This window comes from Phaethon aethereus, assembly GCF_964289735.1.
Source record: "Phaethon aethereus genome assembly, chromosome: 10".
NCBI lineage: Eukaryota > Metazoa > Chordata > Aves > Phaethontiformes > Phaethontidae > Phaethon > Phaethon aethereus.
The window spans coordinates 2,190,786-2,214,285 of NC_138586.1; the positions used below are offsets into that span (position 1 = coordinate 2,190,786).

The following is a 23,500-nucleotide window of genomic DNA, read 5'->3' on the forward strand; positions in this document are numbered from 1 at the left end:
ACAGCCTCCAAGACATTGTCTTTCTCCAATAATTTCACAGAGTTCCCTTTTTTCCCAATGTATCCTATTGCTACCAGAAAACCCATCTTCCTATCACTTCACTAACTTCCATAGAAATTTTCTCAGGCTCTGTCTGCTCATAATAAATTAACAGCCACATTGCTGTTGGTTAAATGATCCCCAAGCAATTTACACAGGTGTTGAGGCAAAAAAAAATGTCAGGGAAAGGTTGTTGCCAGACCACAGTGAGGAGCATAGATTTAAAATGCCTCCTAACACCAGTGCGCACCAGGCCTGCATGGATGGGGGTTGACTTTCAGTTCTTTGTCTCCTAAAAGCATTTGTAGGCAGGTAGGTTATTGTGATAATATTAACCAAAATCCCTTACAACAGGAATTTCCATGGAAAATAATACCCTGGTCATTGAGCGAGTGAAAAAGGATGATGAAGGGCTCTATGAATGCAAGGCCTCCAATGACATGGGCCAAGACAGCACATCAGCCTTCATTAAAATACAAGGTGAGTTCCAAGCTAAGGCAAAACACACATACTGTGTTGGGCTGATGAGAACTATTTTTCAGCCATGGACTTTGGCTACATTTTAAATTTGTTTGTATATTTAACCTACAGGTTCTGAGGAGAAATCCAACATTGAAGTTATCATTTTGGTCTGCACTGGTCTAGCTGCTACCCTCTTCTGGCTTCTTCTGACTCTATTCATTCGGAAACTGAGAAAAGTAAGAGAGCTTCCATATAGCACAAAGGGTCTGAGATTGGGCCCAGTTTATACATAGCATCACAGTTTAGGGCTGAATATTTGGGACAGATAGTAGAAAAACTGTGCAAAATGTTCCTATAAAATTTCAGTCCAAGATTTCTGCTGATAGTCCTTTGACTTCTCAAGAGATCACTTGCACTTCTGAGATTTCTACCCACTTCCATAGTACCATAAAATCAGGCTCCTCCCTCTTTATGAGTCAAACTGGCTTGCAAGATTAGGAATCAAAAAAAAAAAAAAAAAAAAAAAATCCTAAATCCCCTAAAATGAAGGCTTGATTTCAGCACTTGTCTGATAAGAGTTCTCTGAAACATAGGTATTAAAGGTGGCCCTGTTTTAAGAAAGATCCTAGGATGTTTGCTCTAGAAATGAGCTCAAACCACATAGCTTATTTTGTTTCCAAGTCTTGTTATTCTTTCATCTCCCTTTTGTGACTCAAAAAAGTAAAGTTTCAGTAAAGTTCCAAGGAATTCAGGCCTGTTTATCCTAAAACCAACAGTAAACAGAAAGGCAACCACAGTTCTCTGCTCTGAAGCTCTCCAAACTACAGTTCCAGTGCTGATCCCTAATACTTGAGTAAAATTTCCCCTCCTATTGCAAATATAGTGATTAAGTTAATGTGTTCTTCCTTGACCTCAGTTTGAGAGAGTTGTGGACAACAGTGAATTTCCTATTACATTTTACACCCATGCAAGTCTGCTCACAGGACCCACGAAATCAGTTGCTTACTGAGCAGCGTTAGAAGTAGCAGTTTTCACCAGCTTTCAGTTTTAAATTGTAATAAGCAATAGCCATGAAGGGGATAACTTTGGAGAATCAAGCTGGCAAACCAAAACGCTATGAAAATGCCAAAATGCTCTATAGAGCACCAGGAAGTGCAACTCATGGACTTTCCAGAGAAAAGCACTGATTTCCTTTAATAGATACAGGATTTGTGTCCTCAGAGTGTTTACCAACATTCATCAGTGACTCTTCCCAACACCCGTGAGTGGCAGGCATACATAAACGTTTATTTCCCAGATATAAAAAAAAGAGAGGCAGGAAGCTGAAGTGATGCATTCATGGTTCAGAATATATTTCAGAGCTAAGTCTGGAGTTCAGGGAAATCACCAGCCAGCACTCAGTCTTGTAGATGACAGCTCTCCCATGAGAATTGCAGGGTAAATAGCATGAATAATTTCTCCACACCCTGTTTTTAGCCTGATGCCACAGATATTAAAACAGGATACCTGTCAATTATAATGGATCCAGAGGAAATGCCTCTTGATGAGCAGTGTGACCGTCTTCCCTACGACAGCAGTAAATGGGAGTTCCCAAGAGACAGACTGCGGCTGGGTGAGTGGTTTGGGTATTATTACTGTAAAGAATGATGATTTCTAATGCTCCTCAATTTCAGTGGATCTGTTGTATAACCCCAGAAGCAGCCTATCATTTAGTGCCAGTGTACTACCATCCTCAGGGAGAATTGGCAGTGAGTCACAGAATTCAGGGTCATCCTTAATGGGGGGTGAAACAAGGGATTTGGTAAGAAAAGCAAAGATGTTGTCGCTCTCAAAATAGCTACCATCTTTTTTTCTTTCTTGGAGAAGTGAAGCCAAACTCTTGACAGGGAAGAAAGTTACCTCCAGGTGCTGTCCCTGCCAAAGTATGGTTTCACAGCCATAGAGGAAAAGGGAAAGAGAAGTCAATCTGAAAGTTGACAGTCTTTCAGTGAATTTTATTTTGAAGAAATCTATCAATTCATCAATTCCTTATCAATCATTTGAACTTGGCTTTGAGTTGTAAAGAGCCATCATGAAAAAATAAACCAAATTTCATTCAACAGCTCCATTCACTGGATGATGGAGCAAGAAAACATAAAAAGCAGGTTGTGTTTCTATGGAGAAACAGTAACATCTGTGTGCAATGATGAGTGTAGGGAATATATCTGTGTGCGTGTGTGCTCTTGGTGCTTTAGCTGGAAAACATGGAAGAAGGAGGAAGACAGACAGAAATAACAGAAAATGAGATGATGGTGGGACATAGGGTCAAACTAGCAGAACCAAAGCGCCAGACCATGATGCCCAGTGTATTCTGCTGCATTGTGGGTCAGAGCCCTCAGAGCACACTAGTTAATACAGGCATGAAAATTCAAGTGAAAGGGCAAATAAAGAAAGATTATAATCTTAAATTCCATTTAGTATAGCTTTTACGTCAAATAAATGTCAATAACTGAAGGATTAAAGGGTTCTGCCTGCCTGAGTGCCTTAGCTGGCTATCTCCAGCTCTTACGACTGTGATTCATAAGAGATCAGGGTTCCACAATCCTATGTTTAACCTAAACTCTGACTTTCTTGGGCTTCGGGACAGCTATACATAATGTTTTTACCCTTAAGCCATATATATGTATTCAGCCTTGCCTTCAGCTGAATGCAGATTTATTTACTCTACTCTGTGCTATCACATACTGTATTGCATTAAAGTCATATGGATATAAATCATACTGTTTATGTCCATATACTGCAAATATGTGATACAGGTTGCTATTGACTATCGGTCTACATGTACGTTGTGCCTGGGCACTGGAGTCTTGTATTTCTTGCATAGCTGAGAATGCATGTTTCCCTCTTACCTGATGCAGACTGTCGTAAGTCCCCTATGGCTCATTCTTGACTCTTGCTTCTCTAGGTAAAACACTGGGTCATGGTGCTTTTGGGAAGGTGGTGGAGGCGTCTGCTTTTGGCATTGATAAATCTTCAACCTGCAAAACAGTTGCCGTAAAAATGCTTAAAGGTACATATCCCTCTGAGATTCTCACAAGACTCCTCAGGGAACCTGTGGGCAATGAGGTTTCCAGTTCTCAGCTCCAAACCAGTCCCAAGTTCATTGTGTTCAGAAGGGAGTGGGTTTGTCATATGGGAGCAATCAGTCATTATACAGTGGATGTTAACGTGTAGGAAATGACAAGCAGGCTCCATGCTGTGCCGCTGATTAAGTCTTGTATTCCTAGAGGAGGAAAACAGCAGCTTCCAGGTCTGTGGGGTTAGGAGAGAAACAGATTACAGATGTAATTACATTAGATAGTCTGAAATTGGATCTACGCCTTCGATCACAGCCCTTCCAGATGTAGAACAGTTCAAGGGGCTGAAAAAAAACCAATGCCAAGGGAGTGAATTAGAGACAACTTGCTTGCAATTATTGAAATTAAGGAAAGCTTCTACCATTCAGTGGTGGGGAAGGGGGGAACTTGCAGACTGTTCTTTTATGTTGTATTTACATACAAAGCCTCTGCAGACAGCTTATGAATAAATGTATCAGCCAGTACGTTGACTACTTTTGGGTTGGAGGTTTTTAACTGTGCATTTAGGATTTTTTCAAAGGTACAATCAATGCTCACTGGATGGCTTTTCATGGCCCACATTGCTCTGCATTGCTGCTGCATGACAATATTAACCCCTGCAATACCATGATTCAGGAACCTCTATCACGGTATTTGGCTTCTGTTGCTATCTGCCTCTTCTGATGCTCTGCTACTTCCCATCTCTCTGAAATTTCACAAACACCAGTTTATCATCTGTCTGGACCCCCTCTGAATCTGGCCTCCAGTCTCTGCCTTCGTCAGTAGATCTTCAGATCATCTTCTCTTCTGCTGTTATTTCTTCTATTCCATGCCCATCTCCGGATCCCTGAAATATTCTAGAAGCCCCTGATTCAGACACACTCCCTTCTCCATTCAAAACGTACTGCTCTGGATAGCTCTGGGTTTTCATTCACTTCCACACTGAGCTTCCCAGCTGATCCTCATGTCAACTCTACCTTGCCTGCACATATTCAGCAAACTATTTGACAGTTCCTCCATCATTTTATACCTTCCTCCCCCAAAGGAGGCAGCAGCCTCCTGCTCTAACCTGTCCCTCCCCAACTAACATGCCCATAATTCATGACTTTCCTGAATAAAGCAGATTCTCTAGCATGAGTCAATCCATTCAGGAAAAAAAAAAAAGGTTCTGGAGATGTCTGCATTTCTGTAATTCTAGCATTAACTGTCATTTCCATGAAGTAGGCTGGTATCAGTTCTGGTTTGAAGGCTAAAACCTAATGTGAAAGATGATCTGAAACAATTCTGAGGCTCCTCTGTTTAGATTTTGCCAGGCATGTGTTCCAGCTCATGCCAGGATCAGTCAGGAGTAATACCACCCATGTACACACCCATCTACAAATACTGCTGACTGAAGAAATCTTGGGCTTGGAATAGCTCCTTCTTTGTGACAGAATTTGGTGAAAGATTTGGTTATGGAGAATTCTACAAACAGATAAAGAGGTTACATTTGTCACACAATCTGTTATGTAACTGTTTCTTCATATTTAAATCTTACATGATGCAAGGGAAAAGCAGAGGAAACAGGACACAGCCTTTTTGGTTAAAATACATCATGAAAGTTTTGGAAAGAAGGCAGAGGAAACAAGCCATCATCTGAACAACATTCTGGCCCGAGAGTGCCTTCCTCAGCTTTGGCAGCAAAAGGGAATGAAACTACAGTATAACTAGCTAGCCAGTGCTCCATCAAGTGTCAAGCTCATGGTTCACACACAAATACAGCCCCCCCTGCTTTGCTGGAAAATTTATTTCTTGGGTTGATGAGGTCTCACAGGGCTGATATTTAGTGATGCTGTACATTCCCCAGTACATTTTGGGACGTGGCTTACAGATACGTTGGATTCCTCCATCACCTGCAGTGGAGAGTTGCTCAGTACTGTGGAAAAATATATTCTGAGGTATTGTAAAGAAATACTACTAAACTGCACATCACCATTACAGATGGAGAAACACGTTCTTCTGTGAGCTATTGTTGCATGGAGTGGTTGGTTGCTTCTTTGCTAAGCTTGCAAAATTCAGTCCTTGCAAAGGCTCTCTGGTGTCTGATTTTGGGGGAGGGCTCTCCTAAGGGACAGTAACCCACCATAACCCATGCTAGAGAAAGGAAGAGTCACCCAAAAGATAAAGTGTTATTCCACTTCATAAAGGTCAACAGACAATGAAACGGATGAATTATTATCTGTTTAAAAAGTCTGAAAAGCAAAGATACTGCAAGTAACCTGGGTGGGTTTTGTTTCCAAGTATAAACAGGATCTTGCTGTGTCCTGTTAAAAATATCCTGTTGTGTAAAGATGATTTCTTTTCCTGTTTATCTTAAGCAGAATGTGCAACTACTAATGAATGCAAGGCTTTAATGTCTGAACTGAAGATCCTCATCCATATAGGACATCATCTGAATGTAGTCAACCTGCTGGGAGCCTGCACCAAAGCTGGAGGTAAGAAGTCCTCAGTAAATAAGGAGCAAAGAAACACTTTTCAGATACAGTGGTGTTTGGATGTCTCTGTGGTGGAGTCCAAGTCTCATGCACATGCAGTTCATGCAAGCACAAACATTTCTATCTCCCTGCTCATAGGAGAGCTTCTGCTACTGCAGAATATGGCCACATCTCATCTATGGTTTCTGAATGACTTCTCCCAGCCAGTGGTGTCACTTCTCCATTTTCTTTTTCTCTGCCAACTTATTTACAAAAGGGATTATGGACAGAAGGGAGGCAGGATCCTTAATTGCCGTTAGGTGCCCAATTCCTCTAGACAGACACTAATGATCATTTCAAAAGTTCTTCTCCCTCTTCTTCCTGGCCTTATCAGGAGGATGCAGCGGGCTGAGCACTTAGCTGCTTCAGGCCTCCTCCTTTCCCAAGAACTTCACTCCTGCTGGGCAAATGCAAGCATATTTGGTGTAGTATACAGGAAGCCTGAGGCCGTCCAGAGCTGAATGGTGCAACAGCATGCACTTCCAAGGGGCTGAGCTGACACAACTGGCTGTACATCATACAAAGAATCTGTTGCAAAGTGCAGACTTAAACAAAGGACTCCATAAATCTTAGACCTTTGTTGCTGAAACATCCCTTCCCGTACTGCCGTACAAAATATCCTTGTCTGTTACTATACTGCGCTTTAACTTCAGGGCAGCAACTCTCCAAGATGTCTCTTTACTGCTTACAATGAACCGTCAAAACAATCCCCAAAGGACGATTTAGGAGAGCTGAGGACAAAAAAAACCACAAAAAAACCAAAACAAAACCCAAACACAGCGTAAAATAAATGAAGGGGAAAGAAAAAGAGAGAAGGTGCACAGATCTGTTGGCATCTGAGACTCCGAAGCCATCATCTTCCCAAAGAACATGCAGTTGTCCAGTCACAGGGGAAAAAAGAAAACTTCAGTGATGTAGATCTGTTAGGATGCCAGGAAAGAAATCTTTCCTCCAGCAAGATACTCCCAGTTCCTCAAGGAGCAGATACCACACTTACTGCTGTGATCCGGGAGCCATGAACGGGGAATTTGCAGGAATTGTTGTAGCACTGCAGACCCCAAAAGCTTGTATGGGAGGATGGCCAGCTTTAGCTGGAGGGTTTTAAGATTCAGATGCATAAGCAAGTAGCCTTTGCTTGGGACTGTGAGTAGAGGGGAAGTAACATTATTAATGCTGGTGACTCTCCTCTCCTGTGAAGTCAATGAGGTGGCTTAATACAAACAGGTGCCTAAAACATGGCAGCATTACTAAAAGGTCAATAGTTTTTAACCAAAGCAGTAATTCAGCCACAGAGTTCTAGTTGCACAGTAAAACACATCTCAGTAACTCAAATACTGCGATTGTCCAATCTCTGAGGAGCTTTTTCTCCCGGGATTCCCTCAGTTTCCCATTCTCCAGCCTGCTCCATCCTGATTGCTCTCCTGGGTGAAGAGGTAACCCTCACTCTTCCCTGCTAGCTGCCTAGGAAAACCACTGACTACTCTGGGGAGCAGTGGATGGAGCAGAGCAGCACAGCATGGCCTCGCTGGGCACTGAGGAGCCTCTAGGCAGGCGCTGGTTTGCTTACCTTTGAGCAATGCAACTGCAGACTAAAGAAAAATAGCCTTGAGCTCTCAAGATAGACACTGGAATAAGAGTTACTATTAAAATGCCATTGCAGAATACAGTGCTTTCTCCCTCCTTCTGAGGTTTTCTGTAACCATATAACGGTATTCCTGATGAAGACTGATATTAAGTATGCACATATACTATTTTAACAATATAAGAAATAAAAAATTTTAACACCTTGGCTGAGTGTCCGATGCTAAGCAGGTAGAACTAATGCATAGTATATGCTTTACAATAAGGAAATAAAATATGGAGAGGCCGTGTCTAGAAGGCACTTCAAAAACATGAATAAATCACTAACTGGAGCTTTAAAGCTGTAGTGGAATCTGCATTTCCTTAGGTCATCCATGAGGGACATTCAACTTTAGGTTCTTCAGAACGATGTCCCCCAGAGATCTCTTGTGCATTGCCAAATCCCAGCACCGCTGCCTTTAAGCCCAAGCGAGCGGTATTGTGCGGTCAGCAGTAGCACCACTGACAGCTCTGATTTTGGGCAAGTTGTGTTTGTGCAGTCACTGGTACAGTTTACTCGGGTGCTGAACATGTTACAGCTGTAGTCAATAGGAACTGGAAGTCCTGGACTGCCCAAAGGTGTGTGTTCAATCTAGCAGTGCTGTAGGACTTGTACAAATAAAGAGCCCGGCAGAAATATGCAATGTCATTATCGGCAAGTTAGTGGTTACTATTGCTAGAATTCACCACCTCCCTTTCAATGGGATGATCTGCTTCTAAGAGGTACTCATCAGCCCATCTCAGACAGGATGCAGCAATCAGAATCTCTAAGGTTCACTCTTCCCTCCTCGGCCCCTCCACTCTCCCTTGTAGCCCTGCTCTGAGCCTGTTCAGTCAATATTGGACACATCAGACTGGACCAAGGGGGCAGACAAGTCCATATGCACATTTCTGATATGGCCAGACAAAAGTGCTGCTTAGAGCTGCCTCCTTCCTGAGCAGCCAAGTGCAGCTCTCGGCACTTTTCCTTTGAAGTTCAAACTCTTAAGTCTGAACTACGGACCTTCTAGGCAAATAAAGGTTTCTGGACATGGAAGTCTGGTTTCTTAGGATTGATAATAATACGTGTTTATATACATTCTAGTCCCACGATTTCACCTTATCTTACATTTAATGATTACAAAAAGTAGGGATTATGCTAAATAATTTTCAAGCACATCTTAAAAATACATATAACTGTATAAAAGCAGCAATTGCACTGAACTCTACAGTAGTTTGCACAGGAATAAGAAGGAAGAAAATTATAGGACTTTCCAGGTTTTCAAAAACTTCAGACTAAATATTTTTGCAACTTTTGATTTCGATCTATGATCCTGCGTACTTTTATTGCCTCTAGTGGCATCAGCTCCAGCCAAAGCAAACAATTGTGAAGGCAGCAGAGAAAAATGAAGACTGCTCAACGCTATGGACCTATGTATAAAGTATTATATATTCTTATTTATCATTCTGAATTTTCCTTTGTTTATAAATAAAGAATAAAAAACAACTGTTACCATCTAATGGGGAAAAATAAGATTCAGTACTGTAGCCCTTTCTCTCCATACCCACTACTGATTGTGTGCTTCTGGAGTGCCACTTCTCCGTTTCCTAATTTCCTCATCTGTGTAACAGGAATGACAGTATTTGTTTATTCTGAAGAGGATTTGTGAGGATAAGGTAGTATTAAGTGTTTTGCAGTGCTTCAAAACTTATTTCACTTTCACTGTCTTTTTAGGTCCTTTAATGGTCATAGTAGAATATTGCAAATATGGAAATCTGTCCAACTACCTAAGAGGAAAACGAGGAGATTTCATTGCATACAAGGTAAAAAAATGACAGGCTTCTCATAGTCACAAGGCAGAGAATTAACAACCACTGACCACAAGTTGGATTTTGTTCTGCATTGGCACTGAGACAGTTTGGTATTTATATAGGCACTTTACTTTCTCACCACATTTCAGTCTGTAGAAGCAAGAAAAGGAAACTTTTTTCCCTTAGGATCTCACTCCCATCCTCTACTTTTCTTAGTTGCAAATACGCAAGCACTCTGGTTCATTTGAGAGAGGAGGGGAATTACTTGCGAGATATTACCCAGCACAAGAGGCGGCAACAAAGTTGTAATGAAAAACTAGTATTAACTGAACTAGGAGAAGGTGAACCCTCCCAAAATGCAAGGGATTTTTGTTTCTAGGCCCATCCCACGCCAGCTACTGAAAGCAGCTCAGCCTTCCATCATCTGCTCATCCTCATCTTCTCTGTTCTCCTTTCCCCTGTGCCAACGTAAAAGTATGTGCTGTATGCAGCGAACTGGATCACAAACATGGTCCATATTAAAAATAAGCAAATGGTTTTGGTTTCCAAACAGTTGTCTGCATCCACACAAACACTTGTACTAGCACAAATTGGACTAGGATACGGGGGAAGGCACAGGAGGCCAGAAATCAGCAATCAGAGAGGAGGGGACTACCTCCTTGTTGTGCAAATACTGCATTGAAAGGGCTCTCTGATCTAAGCCCTGCCAGAAACTGGAGCCTCCCCAAGATTATTTTCCAGGATGATTCTATTATTATTATTATTATAGCTATTGTGTACAGGCACAAAATTACGTAAGGTACTTTGTGTAAGAGAAGGAGATTTTCCTGGTACAGTCACTCAAAATTTCTTTTCTCACCATTGTTTTTGTGAATTGCAGGGACTGGTTATGTCTTGCTCCCCAGGATAGGGTGAGACAGATGCATTTCAGTGCACATCATGCACAGAACTGTGATATTTAGCATGGTTTCCTAAGAAAGCAAGAAGTACAGAACTACAGTATCTCTCTGCTCACCTATCAGTCTCACCTGGCCAGCTTCCAGCTAACTTTTATGGTGGATTATTGCTATCAGTAAAATGGGAGGTTCTGTATTAAAAAATAGGAAACCAGGCTTCATTAGTTCTGCTATTCAGGGAACATCATGTTCAAACATGTTTTGAGCTCATTTTGAGAGGACACTTTCTCCGTATGCCACTCTGTTACATACTTTCAATCCCCAGGCACTGCATCATCCAAAGCTAAAAACCAGTTTTGTACCATTTCTAGTCCCAGGAGAACTCTGACCAAGCAGAGAAAAGTCTGGATGAGTCCAACAGTGATTTGACCGAACTGATCAAGAGGCGCCTTGAGAGCGTAGCCAGTACAGGAAGCTCTGCCAGCTCAGGATTTATTGAAGATAAGAGTTACAGCGATTCAGAAGATGATGAAGAAGGTAAAAGAAAACTACCTACTCCCAGATCTTTTGTTGTAAAGATTTCTGTTACTTGGCTAGCGCCACACACACTGTCACACACTTTACAGCCCTTATGCAGTTTGACTGAAATGGCAAATTCTTTCTCTTGCCTGTGCCCCACTCCAACATTCTCCCCAAAAGAGATTTGCAATAATGTATGCATATAAAAGCTCCTCCTGTTATGTAAGAGGAGTAATAGCAATAACTTACCAGAAGATTTGTGGGGCCAGTCTGTCCCCAGTCTCATCACTCGCTCACTATATTTTCCCTCACTCTTATCCCCAGATGTTGTTTTCCCCATAGCTAAATGCCATGATTAATGCTAGTTTTTAATCATCTGATCTTCCATCTCTAGGTCAGCAGTTCCTAAACCAGAGTTGTAAACCTAGTAGAGAACTCATGTAACAATACTCAGATGCAGGGCGGGGGTCATCAGCATGCAAGTGGCACCCGTGCTAAAAAGGTTTGGAGCTGTTGCTCTAGTGTTTTGCCATGTCTGTGATCTTTCCTAGATGCTGAGGATCTGTACAAGCGGCCCCTGACTTTGGAGGATCTGATTTGCTATAGCTTCCAAGTGGCAAAAGGCATGGAGTTTCTCGCCTCCCGAAAAGTGAGCTCATTAAAACGTCAGGGCTGAGCTTCTTTCACAGAATCATAAGTATCTGATATGAAGAAATCCAAATATACTTTTGAGCCCGAGTAATCTGCTTTTCGCATTTTATATTGAAGCATTGGAGATCACATTAGCTCTGGTGGTTAAGCAATAAGTAGCACTGAAGGACTTGTGAAGGAGTATCCATCATGTTCTTGGCTACAAGGACTGGCATCTGTAACATAAGAGTGGAGATAGAAGGAGTGAATACAGATTGTAAGACAATTTGCAGAACGGCCTCATAAAAAATGCAGAAAAGATTTCTCCTAGGGAAAGATTCTTCCAGTATGGCCAACAAAAGTACTACTGAAAAATGAAGAGGGAGTATCCAGCTATTTATTTAGCTTGTCAGCAATGTTGGGGACTATCAGCAAAGCTAGCACCTCTTTTGGTGCTAACAAAAAAAAGTGTGCCTGTAGACCGTCTGCTTTTCAAGTAAATTGAATGTAATACACATGCCAAAATATGCACAAAACTTTGAGCTTGCACTTACTGCACAGCTACCAGGATAGCACACACTGAAACCATGCGCAGTTACTCCAGTCTCACACACGCTCATGGGACTGCATTTGCAAATGTAGCGGCAGCTGCTTTTTGACCGCTCCCAAATTTCCTGAAGAACAATTAACTGGCAAACGGCACTCCCTTCGCCTCATCATAACTGTGAAAGTTATTTCACATAGAAAAATCAGAAAACTAATTCTAGTACTCAGCTTATTCCCTGAGTTATTTTCTCATTTGCATAGGACAGTATATTTGCAGCAGCTTCCCACACACGTTTTCCTTCTCTAACCTGCTCGCAACATAAGTTCATTTATCTTCCCTTTTCCAAAGGAGGTCTCATGCTTTCAACTCCAGCAGCGGCTCGCTGTCCAGGCAGACCCTCTGATCTTGCTTGTCCTCATTCCTTCACAGTGCATTCATCGGGATTTGGCAGCACGGAACATCCTTCTTTCAGAGAACAACGTGGTTAAGATCTGTGACTTTGGACTAGCCAGGGATATTTATAAAGACCCTGACTATGTACGGAAAGGAGATGTAAGTGGAAGAAACTTGAAATGCTAATCTCAGGTTTTTATTCCCTTAGGGCTTGGGCAGATTAGTAACAACAGTTCTGGCAACATGTCATGTCTTTTGCATTCTTAGGCAAGACTTCCACTCAAATGGATGGCTCCAGAAGCTATTTTCGACAAAATTTACACAACGCAGAGTGATGTATGGTCGTTTGGAGTGCTGCTATGGGAAATATTTTCTCTAGGTAAGAATGGTTTAAAACCCTTTTTCCCCCTAATTTATGACTCTATTGCTAAGAAAAGCTTTTAACAAAAGGTGATAATGTGGTGCCATGTTTTTATTTCAGTTAGTACAAGTGCACACTGCAGATCAGGTGTAAAATAAAGTCACTGGACTGAAGTCAGTGAAAACCCCACCTGGCACAGTACGTGAAAACAGTGAATACTGGAGAGGGGGGAGCAAAACAAAATCCAGAACCCTGCACCTAACATTTGTAATAACTGAAACAACAGAACACAGAGATAATGCAAGCCTCTGCTGCTCAGGAGTGAAATATTTGAGAGCAATGAAGAAGTTTCCCTGTCAAACCATATTTTCCTCTAAGCAGTCTGCATCAGGAAACTTCACAGCTCAAAGGTTGCAGAGGATTACACTGCTGTTGACACAGTGGTCTGATGTTGCTAGTAGCAGCCCACGGAACACAAGGGAGTTTGCCCACGTGACATTTTATCCCAGCTTGATTATCTTCCCCACAAAATCTAAGTAAGATTTTCTAAGTAAGAAAAATGTATTGGCAGCAGCTGCCGTCAGGTTGATACAAGAACCAGCACTAGACTCTGCATAAGCCATTTTGGCAGCGAACAGGTAGAATGCGTACTCTTCTGGCCGTATCATTTGCAAGCCACAACATTTTTGAGAGAATAGTAATGGTGTTCTTTATTTACTATAGATTTCATCTTACTGTGCTGTTCGAAATCACAGCCTCACTGAGATCTGGTTACTGTCCAGCAGATAAAGCCCTGAAATTTAGACAAGCAATCTTACAGACGGTTGGACTTTGCCGCTCTCAAATTCTCCTTGCAGAGTGGCAAGTTTTGTTTTCCTGAGGGAATTCAGGAATTTCAGCTCTGGCTTTTAAATCAGCATTCTCAGACAAAAGAAAACAAGAAGCATTGTCAGCTTAAGCTGCTGAATTTTAAAGCAAACTCTGTAATCTCCTACTATCTTTGGTTCATGGATCAGTTGAAATTAATGACGGGGCTCAAGATGTCAAGTCCAGATCTAGATGCAAAGTCTGGAGCTGTTTCTATCCTAATCTTTATTTAGGGCTGGCTGCAAAGATGACAACCTGATTTCAGTCCAAGTCTTTGATTTGGACTTTTCTCTAGTTCATATCAGCATGCAAAACAGAAAGTTCACGCTCAAATGGTTAAAATAAGTGGCAGTTATTGGCTTCTGCAGGGTTCAGTCCTATATATTTAGAGTTTTGTTATTGTGGTGTAACACCTCCATGGCTCCATAACAGCATCACCTGCTGCATGTGTTTTGAAACACCCCAGAAAGATGGAGCTCCAGAAGCACATGCAGTTCTAATAGATTATTCAGGAAGGTGTATTAGCATTAGCATGCAGAGACACACTCCGAGGGGACAGTGTCTCCATGGGGCAGCTCCAGGGAACCAAATCAACTGCATACTGATGAATGGCAAGGACCACGCCAGGAGGCAAACTGTTTATATCATTCCCAAAGGTCCTGACAGAGTTTAACAGATGTGAACTTCAGGCCATTTGGCCTTTAATACTGAAGACTAATAAAAATTAAAATATAGTCACTGAAATTCATCTTTATTTTTAACTATTTTTAAAAAGAATGTATCTGGTTTCTTTTAAATTTAGATAGCCTCTTTCCTTAATGAAGGTGCTTACTTGGAACAATAGACTGTCCTCTTCTGATTTCAGAGGAATCTACTAAATGACTCCAAGGGCTGCCATCCATAGAGCAGCCTCTGCCCTCGTTGTGACGTAGATCACAAACTACTTTCTTCAGTCCATGGCACAGATTCAAAAGCAGTCATTTTCTCTAAGTGGGTTTTTCATACAGATCATCCAGGCATGTCTGTGGTTTGGCACTACTCACATCTGCAGCTCACACGATAAATATTTAATTAAGGATTTGTGTCACTGATTGAACTCTCATATAAAAGTTTTACAGATCATTGAGAGCCAGGGGATGGAAGTTATTTGTCATTGCTACGGGGTATGTTTTGGCTCCCACTTACAACTACTGCTTTTTACTGGGTGCCACAGACTTAGCATCCTCTAAAAAAGGAAAAAAATACTGATTAGTAAAATGCATAGTTTGGACATGGGTCCTTTCAGGTTCAGGAGTTGAATGAAGGGTGATAGGCTTCCTCCAGAAAGGCTGGCAGACTGGATCCATTTTGGTGATACACAGGGAAATCAGGACTTGAGAGACAATTTTCATTTGGGGCTGAGTTTGCACTGAGCTTTGCATTAAGAGGGGTCAGCACACCTCATGTCAGGTAATGCCTGCAATGTTTAATACATCTTGAAATCACTTACATGGTGCATTACGTAATGTCAGTGTCTCCTGGAATTTAAATGTGGACTGTTCAAAAAGCAATCAGATAATTATGTAAACAAGCAGTGCCTGGTAGTGTAACATCAGGATCATCTTATCCTACTAAAATAAAACCAAGATCAAAAGAGTGCTACCATATCCAATGCATGCCACATCTTTTGAGGATTTTGGAAGAGATATCCCCTAAGGAAAACAACATGTGTAGACATCATGTGTACACCGTATGTTTCAGCCTGCATTTCTCCGAAGCAGTCTCAGCATCCCAAATCCAAGTTATTAGGCTTATCACATAGTCCAGATGAAGTACAATGGTGAGTGGAGGTGAAAAAGGAAGAGTTCACTGCCTTTATGATCTGAGCTGCCTCCAGGTGGTAGGAGGTCAGCACTGGTCAAAATATAAACTACCAAAAGATCTTGCAACCAAAAACTATTCTTCTTTGCCTTCCCTGTACTTGCTCTCACCAACATATCACAGTTGATAATGATCAATGATGTAATCAAATAAAGATAACTGAGATTATGAGATCAAGCGGAATTCTCCATCCCTCCTCACCCAATTCTACCATGTTGCCCTCAAAGTCTCAGTCCCAATCAATGTATTTGCAAGACTAATTCATATCAATAACCTCTGCTGTGCTCATGAGCCAGATCCAGCCGGTGATAGCAAACTGAGGGGTTTCTTTCACACATCAGAATGGTCAGGGTAAAACAGCCATTCATCAATGGCTTGAGTCCATTCAGCTCCTCCAAACAGAAATTGGTTGGCCACAATGGCACAATCACATAATGCAGTTGGAGATTAATGAAAAAGGCCATGCAGCCTACCTCTTCTCTAATGAGGGGTGTTGTTTTCAGTGTTGCCCCAGTACATTGACAATCTAGGGCTAACTAGATCAAGTGAGGCTTATGTTCATTTCTCTTGAGAGGCTGCACCACTGTTAAATAGATATGGGATCAACTGGGCAAGTCACAAATGTATTCATGAAGCCTCAGAACCTCGTAAAGGTTTGTAAAGATAAACCTCCACAGATGAAAAGACAAAGTAGCGAGAGTTCAGGTGTGCAGAGACAGCAGGTTAGTGCTCCCAGACCCTGTTCCTATCCTTACCCTTTTGTCACAGTGTAACTGTGGGAAAGAGACACTATGGTTTCAATCCATCTCCTTATTCAGAGAGATCTTGTGAGTTGATAGAAGCCTGTTTTGAGATCTTTGGCTAATGGGTGATGCCATGTGAGCTGAACATTATGTTAGCAGGTTATTAGGATCATAATTGACAGGCCAAGACAAAACTAGGAAGGAAAAATTGAGATATAAAGCAGAAAAGATGCTCCTGACTATTTCCAATCTACATAACTCCAGGAAACACTCTTAATACTGTGATCATCAGATTGCACATCAAGGGAATTCAGATCTGCTGTGGCTAAGCTTCCCTGAGCTTTGAATATCATCGGAGCCTATTTGCTGTGCTGAGATGCCCTCTTAGGAAGTTGCCAGGATCTTTGCTCCCCGGTGCATAGTTTTGCAGATAGAACAGTCAGATTCAGAGAGTAGAATAATTCTGGGAACAGCCACATTTTGGCACCCACTTCACTGCTTTCATCCAAAAGATTTCTGCTGTGCTTTTTGTGCCCCCAAGTGCACAGTACATGATTGTGTTTTCAAATGGGGGAAAAAAATGCAGGAAAGTTATAGACAGTAAATCATATACAAATTCCTCGAGGGCTGGATACAGGTCCAGATTCCATTCAATCCCCTCTGTTAAGACTTGATTAAATTTTCTTCCAAATTCACCATTCAGCCTCTAGGATGCCACAATGTGAAAGACAGGGGCTGCACTGCACGTGAAGCCTTTGCTGAGAAGGAAGGGAGGAAGGGTTGCAGATCTTTTAGGTCTATCAACAATAGGTTCAGTAACGCTTCAAATTTCAGCGTAGACATCTCTTGAATTTTACCTATGAGGTCTGGATTACTCAGATGCCAGAGTACTTTCTCAAATTACATATTTGTTCCCCTTACTTATGGTGCATCATAAAGTGCAAATGTCATACAACAAAGATCACAACCTCTGAAAAGCCTCCACTTGCTCATTAGTTGAAGAGTGCATTCAGTGCACACACAGATTCATACTCGTCATTCCTCTGAAGATAACCATTTACACAGAAATTAAATAAGTCTCGCTCCTTCACTTTGATGACCGCTAGGCAAACTTTTGTGCAAGTTAATATAATACTACCAGACCCTTTACAGAAGTCTACCTCTCAAAAGCAATTGCAGTTGCCATGAACTGTCCTCCCACGTTTCACACTAACACTTGAGTGGCCCTGAAAATAAGCAGCATTGAACTCACACTGAGAAAAGAAAACAAGGCTAAAAATTTGGAAGGTCGTTTTTCAAGGAAATTTTACTTGTAGGACTCTGTAATACATATAGAATACTAAATTGGTGAACCAGGAGAGAAGGACAACAATTCTACACCTGAGGTTGAACTGCAAGGTTATCACAGCCTTCTGCAGGAGCCACATGCCTACAGCTTTCTCTGCACTTACTCACAGAGGCCAGTGAGGCCAGAGATTCTAAGGCAATGAATGATGAGCAAGACGTATTTACTTCATGTGTATTCACTTAGTGCAGCATATTGACAGAGTGACAGTATGCAAAACAGTATGTAACCAATTGCATGAGCTGGAACTTTTCTAGCACTGACCAAGAGGTAATTTAAAGTTTCAAACTAATTGAATTTTTTATTATTTATAATAAAAATAATAAAGATAATTATTTATCTTCTGCCGTATTTTACCTTGGAGTGGTCCTGGCTGTATCACGAATGCAGAGACAGCATGACTGAAATCTCTAAAGAGATAAAGTGAGTCTGTAATGATTTTACCAAACAAAACATGTAGATAGTAAGTGATTGCAACCCCTTCTTTGCTCTAGTTTCTTTTACTGTCAGACTCTACGTCTAATCTCAAATGCTCAGCAGATATCACCAATATGTATTTAATTCATTGGACTCGGAAAGAGGGATTGTGGCATTCTGGAGCCTCCTCCTTATTTCTCCCATCAGGTGCCTCACCATACCCTGGAGTGCAGATAGATGAGGACTTTTGCCGACGGCTCAAAGAAGGAACCCGGATGAGATCTCCAGAGTACTCTACTCCAGAAGTGTAAGAGCTCCTGGTTTTGTATTGAGCGCCAACACATGTCATTTAAGTATTACAAAAAGAGATTGTATTTAAGTGTGGAGGGGGAAGGAGACCTCATCAGATGACAGCTATGTATTTTGTTTTCAGTAAACGTGGTAGTTGTGCATATCTTGGGTGTTCTGATACCTCAGACAAATGCTAAAGACAGACCAAGTCAGCTTGACCTTTGCCAACAACAAGATTAACAGATCTCCACATGTCAGTTGTAGTTCATGAATCAGTTGTAGTTCATGAATCTCAGTTCAGGAGACTACTGTCTCTGCCTTGATTTCCAATTCTGTGACAGAAACTAGGCATCCATAACTATGACTTATTTCAGCAATATCAGTGGGGTCCAGCAGTCAAATTTTAAGCTAGGTTAAAATAATAAGCCTACAGGCTCAGCTGAGGGAGGAATATAGAAGGAAAAAGCTTCCCACATGAAAACTAGAATAGAATTTCAGCACATGGAGATTTGAACCTGTCTTAATCCAAGACTACCCAAACAATGACCAAAACAAGCAGCAGCAGAAAGGAACAGTTGGGAAGCAGAGCTCCTATCCTTTTCCTTTCTTAATACCTATGTTTTTTCTAGCTACCAGACAATGCTGGATTGTTGGCATGGAGTACCCACAGAGAGGCCTACTTTCACTGAGCTTGTGGAGCGCTTAGGAGATCTTCTTCAAGCCAATGTACAGCAGGTACAGCAATACAAACATTTCTTCAACAAATTTGTACATATAGATGTATATGTATATGGACATGCGTGCGCACGTAAAGACTATGTTGAGCAGTAATATCAGATTTGACTTCATAACAGAGGTCAATGAAAAACAACAAAGAAAATGGATGCTGGGATGAGTAAAGAAAATGTTAACTATTCAATGGGGATTATATTTCAAAACTCGATGTTTATCCATCCATAATAAGCAGGAACTTACGTTAATTAAAAAAAGGCTCAGTTGCCCCTTAGAGGAACAATAGTATTTTATCTCACAAACAATTTTGATTAGACTCCAACATAGTAAGCTGCCAGTAGTTGGTCTGAACTTTCTCTCTCATTTTCTGAGCTTATGTTCATCAGTGCTCTTAGGAGCTTTAAAATGGTGTAGTTTAAAGCTCAGACAGTTGATTATATAATTATTATTTTCATAATAGTTAAATCAGTTGTTTTCTTCTTCAGTAAAAACAACCAGACCAGTTATGTAACTGTCAATTTAATTTAGGAAGAAATCAAACACTCTCCTCCAGCTCCTTCCTGTTTGTAAACAAATTTAGTGAAGCTAAGTTGAAGAGGGCTCAGTTTGCAATATGAAGAGCTTGTGAGTTTTATCCTATAACCAAAGTAAATTAAGGAGACATAAAAATCATGATAAGGGAATAGGGCACTTAACCGCTTCTCAAAATTAAAAAAAAAAAAATCAAGCAAATGGAAATTTGGACAAATAGTTTTAGGACTTAAAGGAAGAGTCATTTCTGAAGATTACTGCAGGGGTGTAATGACAATGCAGAGCTTATTAAGATGTGTACTGAATTCTATTAAACTCTCAGCATCAATTTCTGGTAAGGACAAGAAATAAAATCCTTTAAGGCTACCATTTTAAGGACTGGCTCTTGTTAAGCTGCATCTCCTTAAACTGAACATAAGCAAAAACTCTATACATAGGCAATATTCTTTCACCAATTCCAAAATCTGTTAAAGTTGTATTGGCCATAGGAGTTTTGTAACTTCATGCCACTCCCTCTTTTCTCCCAAACACATGGCTTAAACCCGGATTTAGGCGTGCCTGAGACTGGTCCCATTTTCATCCATCCTGTGTCACACGTTTCCCAAAGTGTTTCATTTTCCCCATACAAAGCCTCCTACACAGTAAATGTTGGATAAAGCTATACATTCTATCTTCCACATGTGAAGAACATCACAATCATTTTCAAGAAACCTTATAAAGTTAAAATAAAATCTAGTCCTTTCTCAGTGTAAAGTTCTGTAGAATACAATAAACTTTTACATCTGAGATGCAATACAAAAACTTTACCAGCTTTGTGTTCTTTTATGTTATTAATTCTATAGGATGGTAAAGACTATATTCCACTGAACATCACCTTGTGTCCTGATGGAGAATCTAACTCCAAAACTTGTCCTGTGGAAGAAAACTTGAACAACTGTGTTAATCGCTGGAGTGCAGTGGAAACTGGGTAAGAAAAAGATATACAGGGGTGGGGCAGAAAGAAAGATTTGATACAGCTAGGCACTGTTTGCTGTCCTCTCTCAATATGGCTGTTTTAAAGTAGTTGGACAGAAATTTGCCAGGGCATTGTTTATTAGTTACAAGAGATTAAAAGAGAAAACTGGTCAAGGAAACTGAGCTGTGTCAAGGATGTTAATTGAGCTACCAACTGCTGCAGCATCTGCCTGGGTTTTATGCTGACCCCTCAACTTCCTTGCTTTCAGTAACAACAGCAAGAAGCGACCACTGAGTGTGAAGACATTTGATGAGGTGCCAGTGGAAAAGGAGAAAGTGATGCATGAGGTAAGTGAGGTGACTGCATTCTTCTCCACCGGGTTCACAGATCACTTGTCACCAGCACCAGAAAGAGTTATTAGAGCTTTTGAAATCTGTTTTGTAAGAAAAAGCTCTAAATCAAGCAGAAGATTTGGCCCTAGCATCTCACACATAGATCTGTGTGACAACAAAGAGGGACCTGCATTTAGCTTAACAAATAATTTAGAGAAGCTCATGCATGATTATCCTGGCTTTCACCAGACTAAGGGGCTTTATATTACATGTTTCAATATGGTTTTTTCCACCATAACAAAATGGCAGCTCATTGAAATTGAGCTTTTTGAAGGAAATGTGTCCGGAACACATTCTGGCTGGCTAAGACAGCCAATAACTTGCTGGTGGTGAGGGTGTTCAGTTCTGGATAGACAAGACCAAGATTCAAGTTCCTGCTCTGCTTGATTCACACAAAGGGCTTTAACCCTGGATTTTCTTCACCCTAAGTGAACTTATTTATTGCTAGTTTAATGGCACTGCAGGGTGGGAGAGTGTTGAAAGGTTTCATTTTCACTCCAGTGGAAAACAAAAGCTTGTTTTGTTACAGAATGATGGTTCTGCTTGTTGGCTTCCTCTGAAATTACAGGTTCCAAGGGTGAAGGGTTCTGGTGGTGGGATTTTTCCTTTTTTTTCTTCCTTATTTAAACGACAACAACAGCAAAACACAACAAACCCCCCCCCCCCCAACTCATGAATTTCCTCTATGGTTCAGGTACTCACTGGCTGCAGTGCCATATGCAGTCTACACCACTTGCCTGAATGACAGATTCTGTGCCATGAAGGTGGGATCTTTGTAATGCAGGCACGTTTGAAGCAGATTGATGTTTAGGGAGGAAGCATGAGGCCCTCAGGAAACCTTCTAACAGGAGAAGAGGGCAAGCATCAGATGGCTAGGAGCAGCAAAAGAGAAGAAGGATGTGTACAGTTTTACAGAAACAAGCCAGTCTTCCCAGTCTGCTAGTCAGGTAACCGTCCCCTATGCTCCAGCTGAGACTCCTTCTTGGGCAGACAGCCATTCCTCAGACCAGCTCTCTTGGGAAGGGTCTTTAGCTGCAACTTGCCCTGGACATATTTCATGTCCTTGACAAATACAGCGTGTTTCTCATCTGTTCTCTTGTTAGCACGAACTGATGCCCATTATTCCCTAGTATTTTGCCAGATGTAATTTCTGTGCCTTTATCAGTGCATCTTAGGGATTAGAAGGCTTAGAATTTTCCCTGGCTCCTGCATCTTTCCTCTTGCAGGATAAAAATCTGTCCCTCTGAATCACACAAAGACATTTACTATATAGAACCAGTATCAGTAAGAGATTACTGCTGCCAGCACAAGCATTAGTTTCCTAAATGCTCCCTGTCCATGGCATTTTAAAGTAAGCTCTTACGTGAAGGGGGAGAAGTTCCAAGAACGGGTAATAATATATCAGAAATAAATGTGATATTTCAGTGAGGATCTTTTAAAGCAAAATTATAGTGTGATCTACTTTTGGACAAAGTAAGGGCACTTGGGTTACTAAAATTATCTTAAACATCAATACATTAATATCGATTAGGTCACTATTTCAAATAATTGCCCAGGAACTCTAAAACTGCTCTACCACACCTTCCTGCAATTGTGCTACTTATCTGTAGGCTCTGTTGATATTCCTTTAACAATTCCTCTGTAAGTGAAGTGCAAAGCAGCACTCAGATAAATTGTTTCTAGACCACATATGTTATGGGAAATAGTCAAGATAAAAACCAGAGAGAAAAGCTGGGTTCTACTGAGCTTTTGACAGACCTAATTAATTTAGAATTTTACCTTATACTTTGAAAACCAGTTTCTAGACTGATCAATAACAACTGATATATTACCAAAGCATTTATGAAAGGCTTTTGCTTTCTATTTATTGCTTGCTGGGATTATTTTTTCTGTTTCAATGGGTTTGACTGGTTAGACTAGCTAGAGTTTCACTACCCATGTTGAAGTCTTTTGCTTTCTTGATTTTGACAGACATGCAACTTTCCAGCATCACAAAATATTTCAAATGCAAAGGAACACCCCAGAATATTTAGTATTTTTAAAATTCCTTAAAACAAGGACTGTGCATGTCTCTGAACTTGTGTAGCACTTAGCACAATAGCAGCGTAATCTTAATTGCAAACTCGAGACTCAACTGTTAAGTGCAGCGGAATCACAACCCTTTAAAACTAATCAAGATAGTTTTGTTGGACAGCTCAAAAAAATCCATAAGCAAAGTACAAGGAGGCTTTTAGGCTATGTATCTTTGCAAAGCACTTTGATTTGCCAAAATGATACTGAACTTCCACTTCCTTAAAATTTCAATGTTTCTAATAGTGTATTTCTAGTAGGTATTTAGGGTACTTTTTCTCTGAGGAGCCTAGCCACTATTATTGGATATATTCTTTATGAATTTCTGTCTATTCATATCTCAGCTATCCTACCTAGACGGTATCCATATGTCATGCTTAATATCAATTTCAAGTTTGAAAATGTAAAATTATTTTTTGGTATGTTCATTT

General features: G+C 40.9%; 1 protein-coding gene across 1 annotated transcript in view; it reads left to right on the forward strand.

Annotated features, from left to right (window-relative positions):
- Window positions 1-23,500, forward strand: part of LOC309408425 (vascular endothelial growth factor receptor kdr-like) — a gene marked incomplete at its 3' end in the record, with an annotated part of 133,623 nt that overhangs the window by 99,947 nt on the left and 10,176 nt on the right. The window contains exons 15-28 of the mRNA XM_082004241.1: window positions 394-519; window positions 631-737; window positions 1,978-2,113; window positions 3,446-3,550; window positions 5,954-6,070; window positions 9,444-9,532; window positions 10,788-10,953; window positions 11,487-11,584; window positions 12,542-12,664; window positions 12,773-12,884; window positions 18,306-18,405; window positions 19,019-19,124; window positions 20,495-20,619; window positions 20,876-20,954. Coding sequence (XP_081860367.1) covers window positions 394-519; window positions 631-737; window positions 1,978-2,113; window positions 3,446-3,550; window positions 5,954-6,070; window positions 9,444-9,532; window positions 10,788-10,953; window positions 11,487-11,584; window positions 12,542-12,664; window positions 12,773-12,884; window positions 18,306-18,405; window positions 19,019-19,124; window positions 20,495-20,619; window positions 20,876-20,954 — 1,589 coding nt within the window. The remainder of the gene's footprint in view (window positions 1-393; window positions 520-630; window positions 738-1,977; window positions 2,114-3,445; window positions 3,551-5,953; window positions 6,071-9,443; window positions 9,533-10,787; window positions 10,954-11,486; window positions 11,585-12,541; window positions 12,665-12,772; window positions 12,885-18,305; window positions 18,406-19,018; window positions 19,125-20,494; window positions 20,620-20,875; window positions 20,955-23,500) is intronic.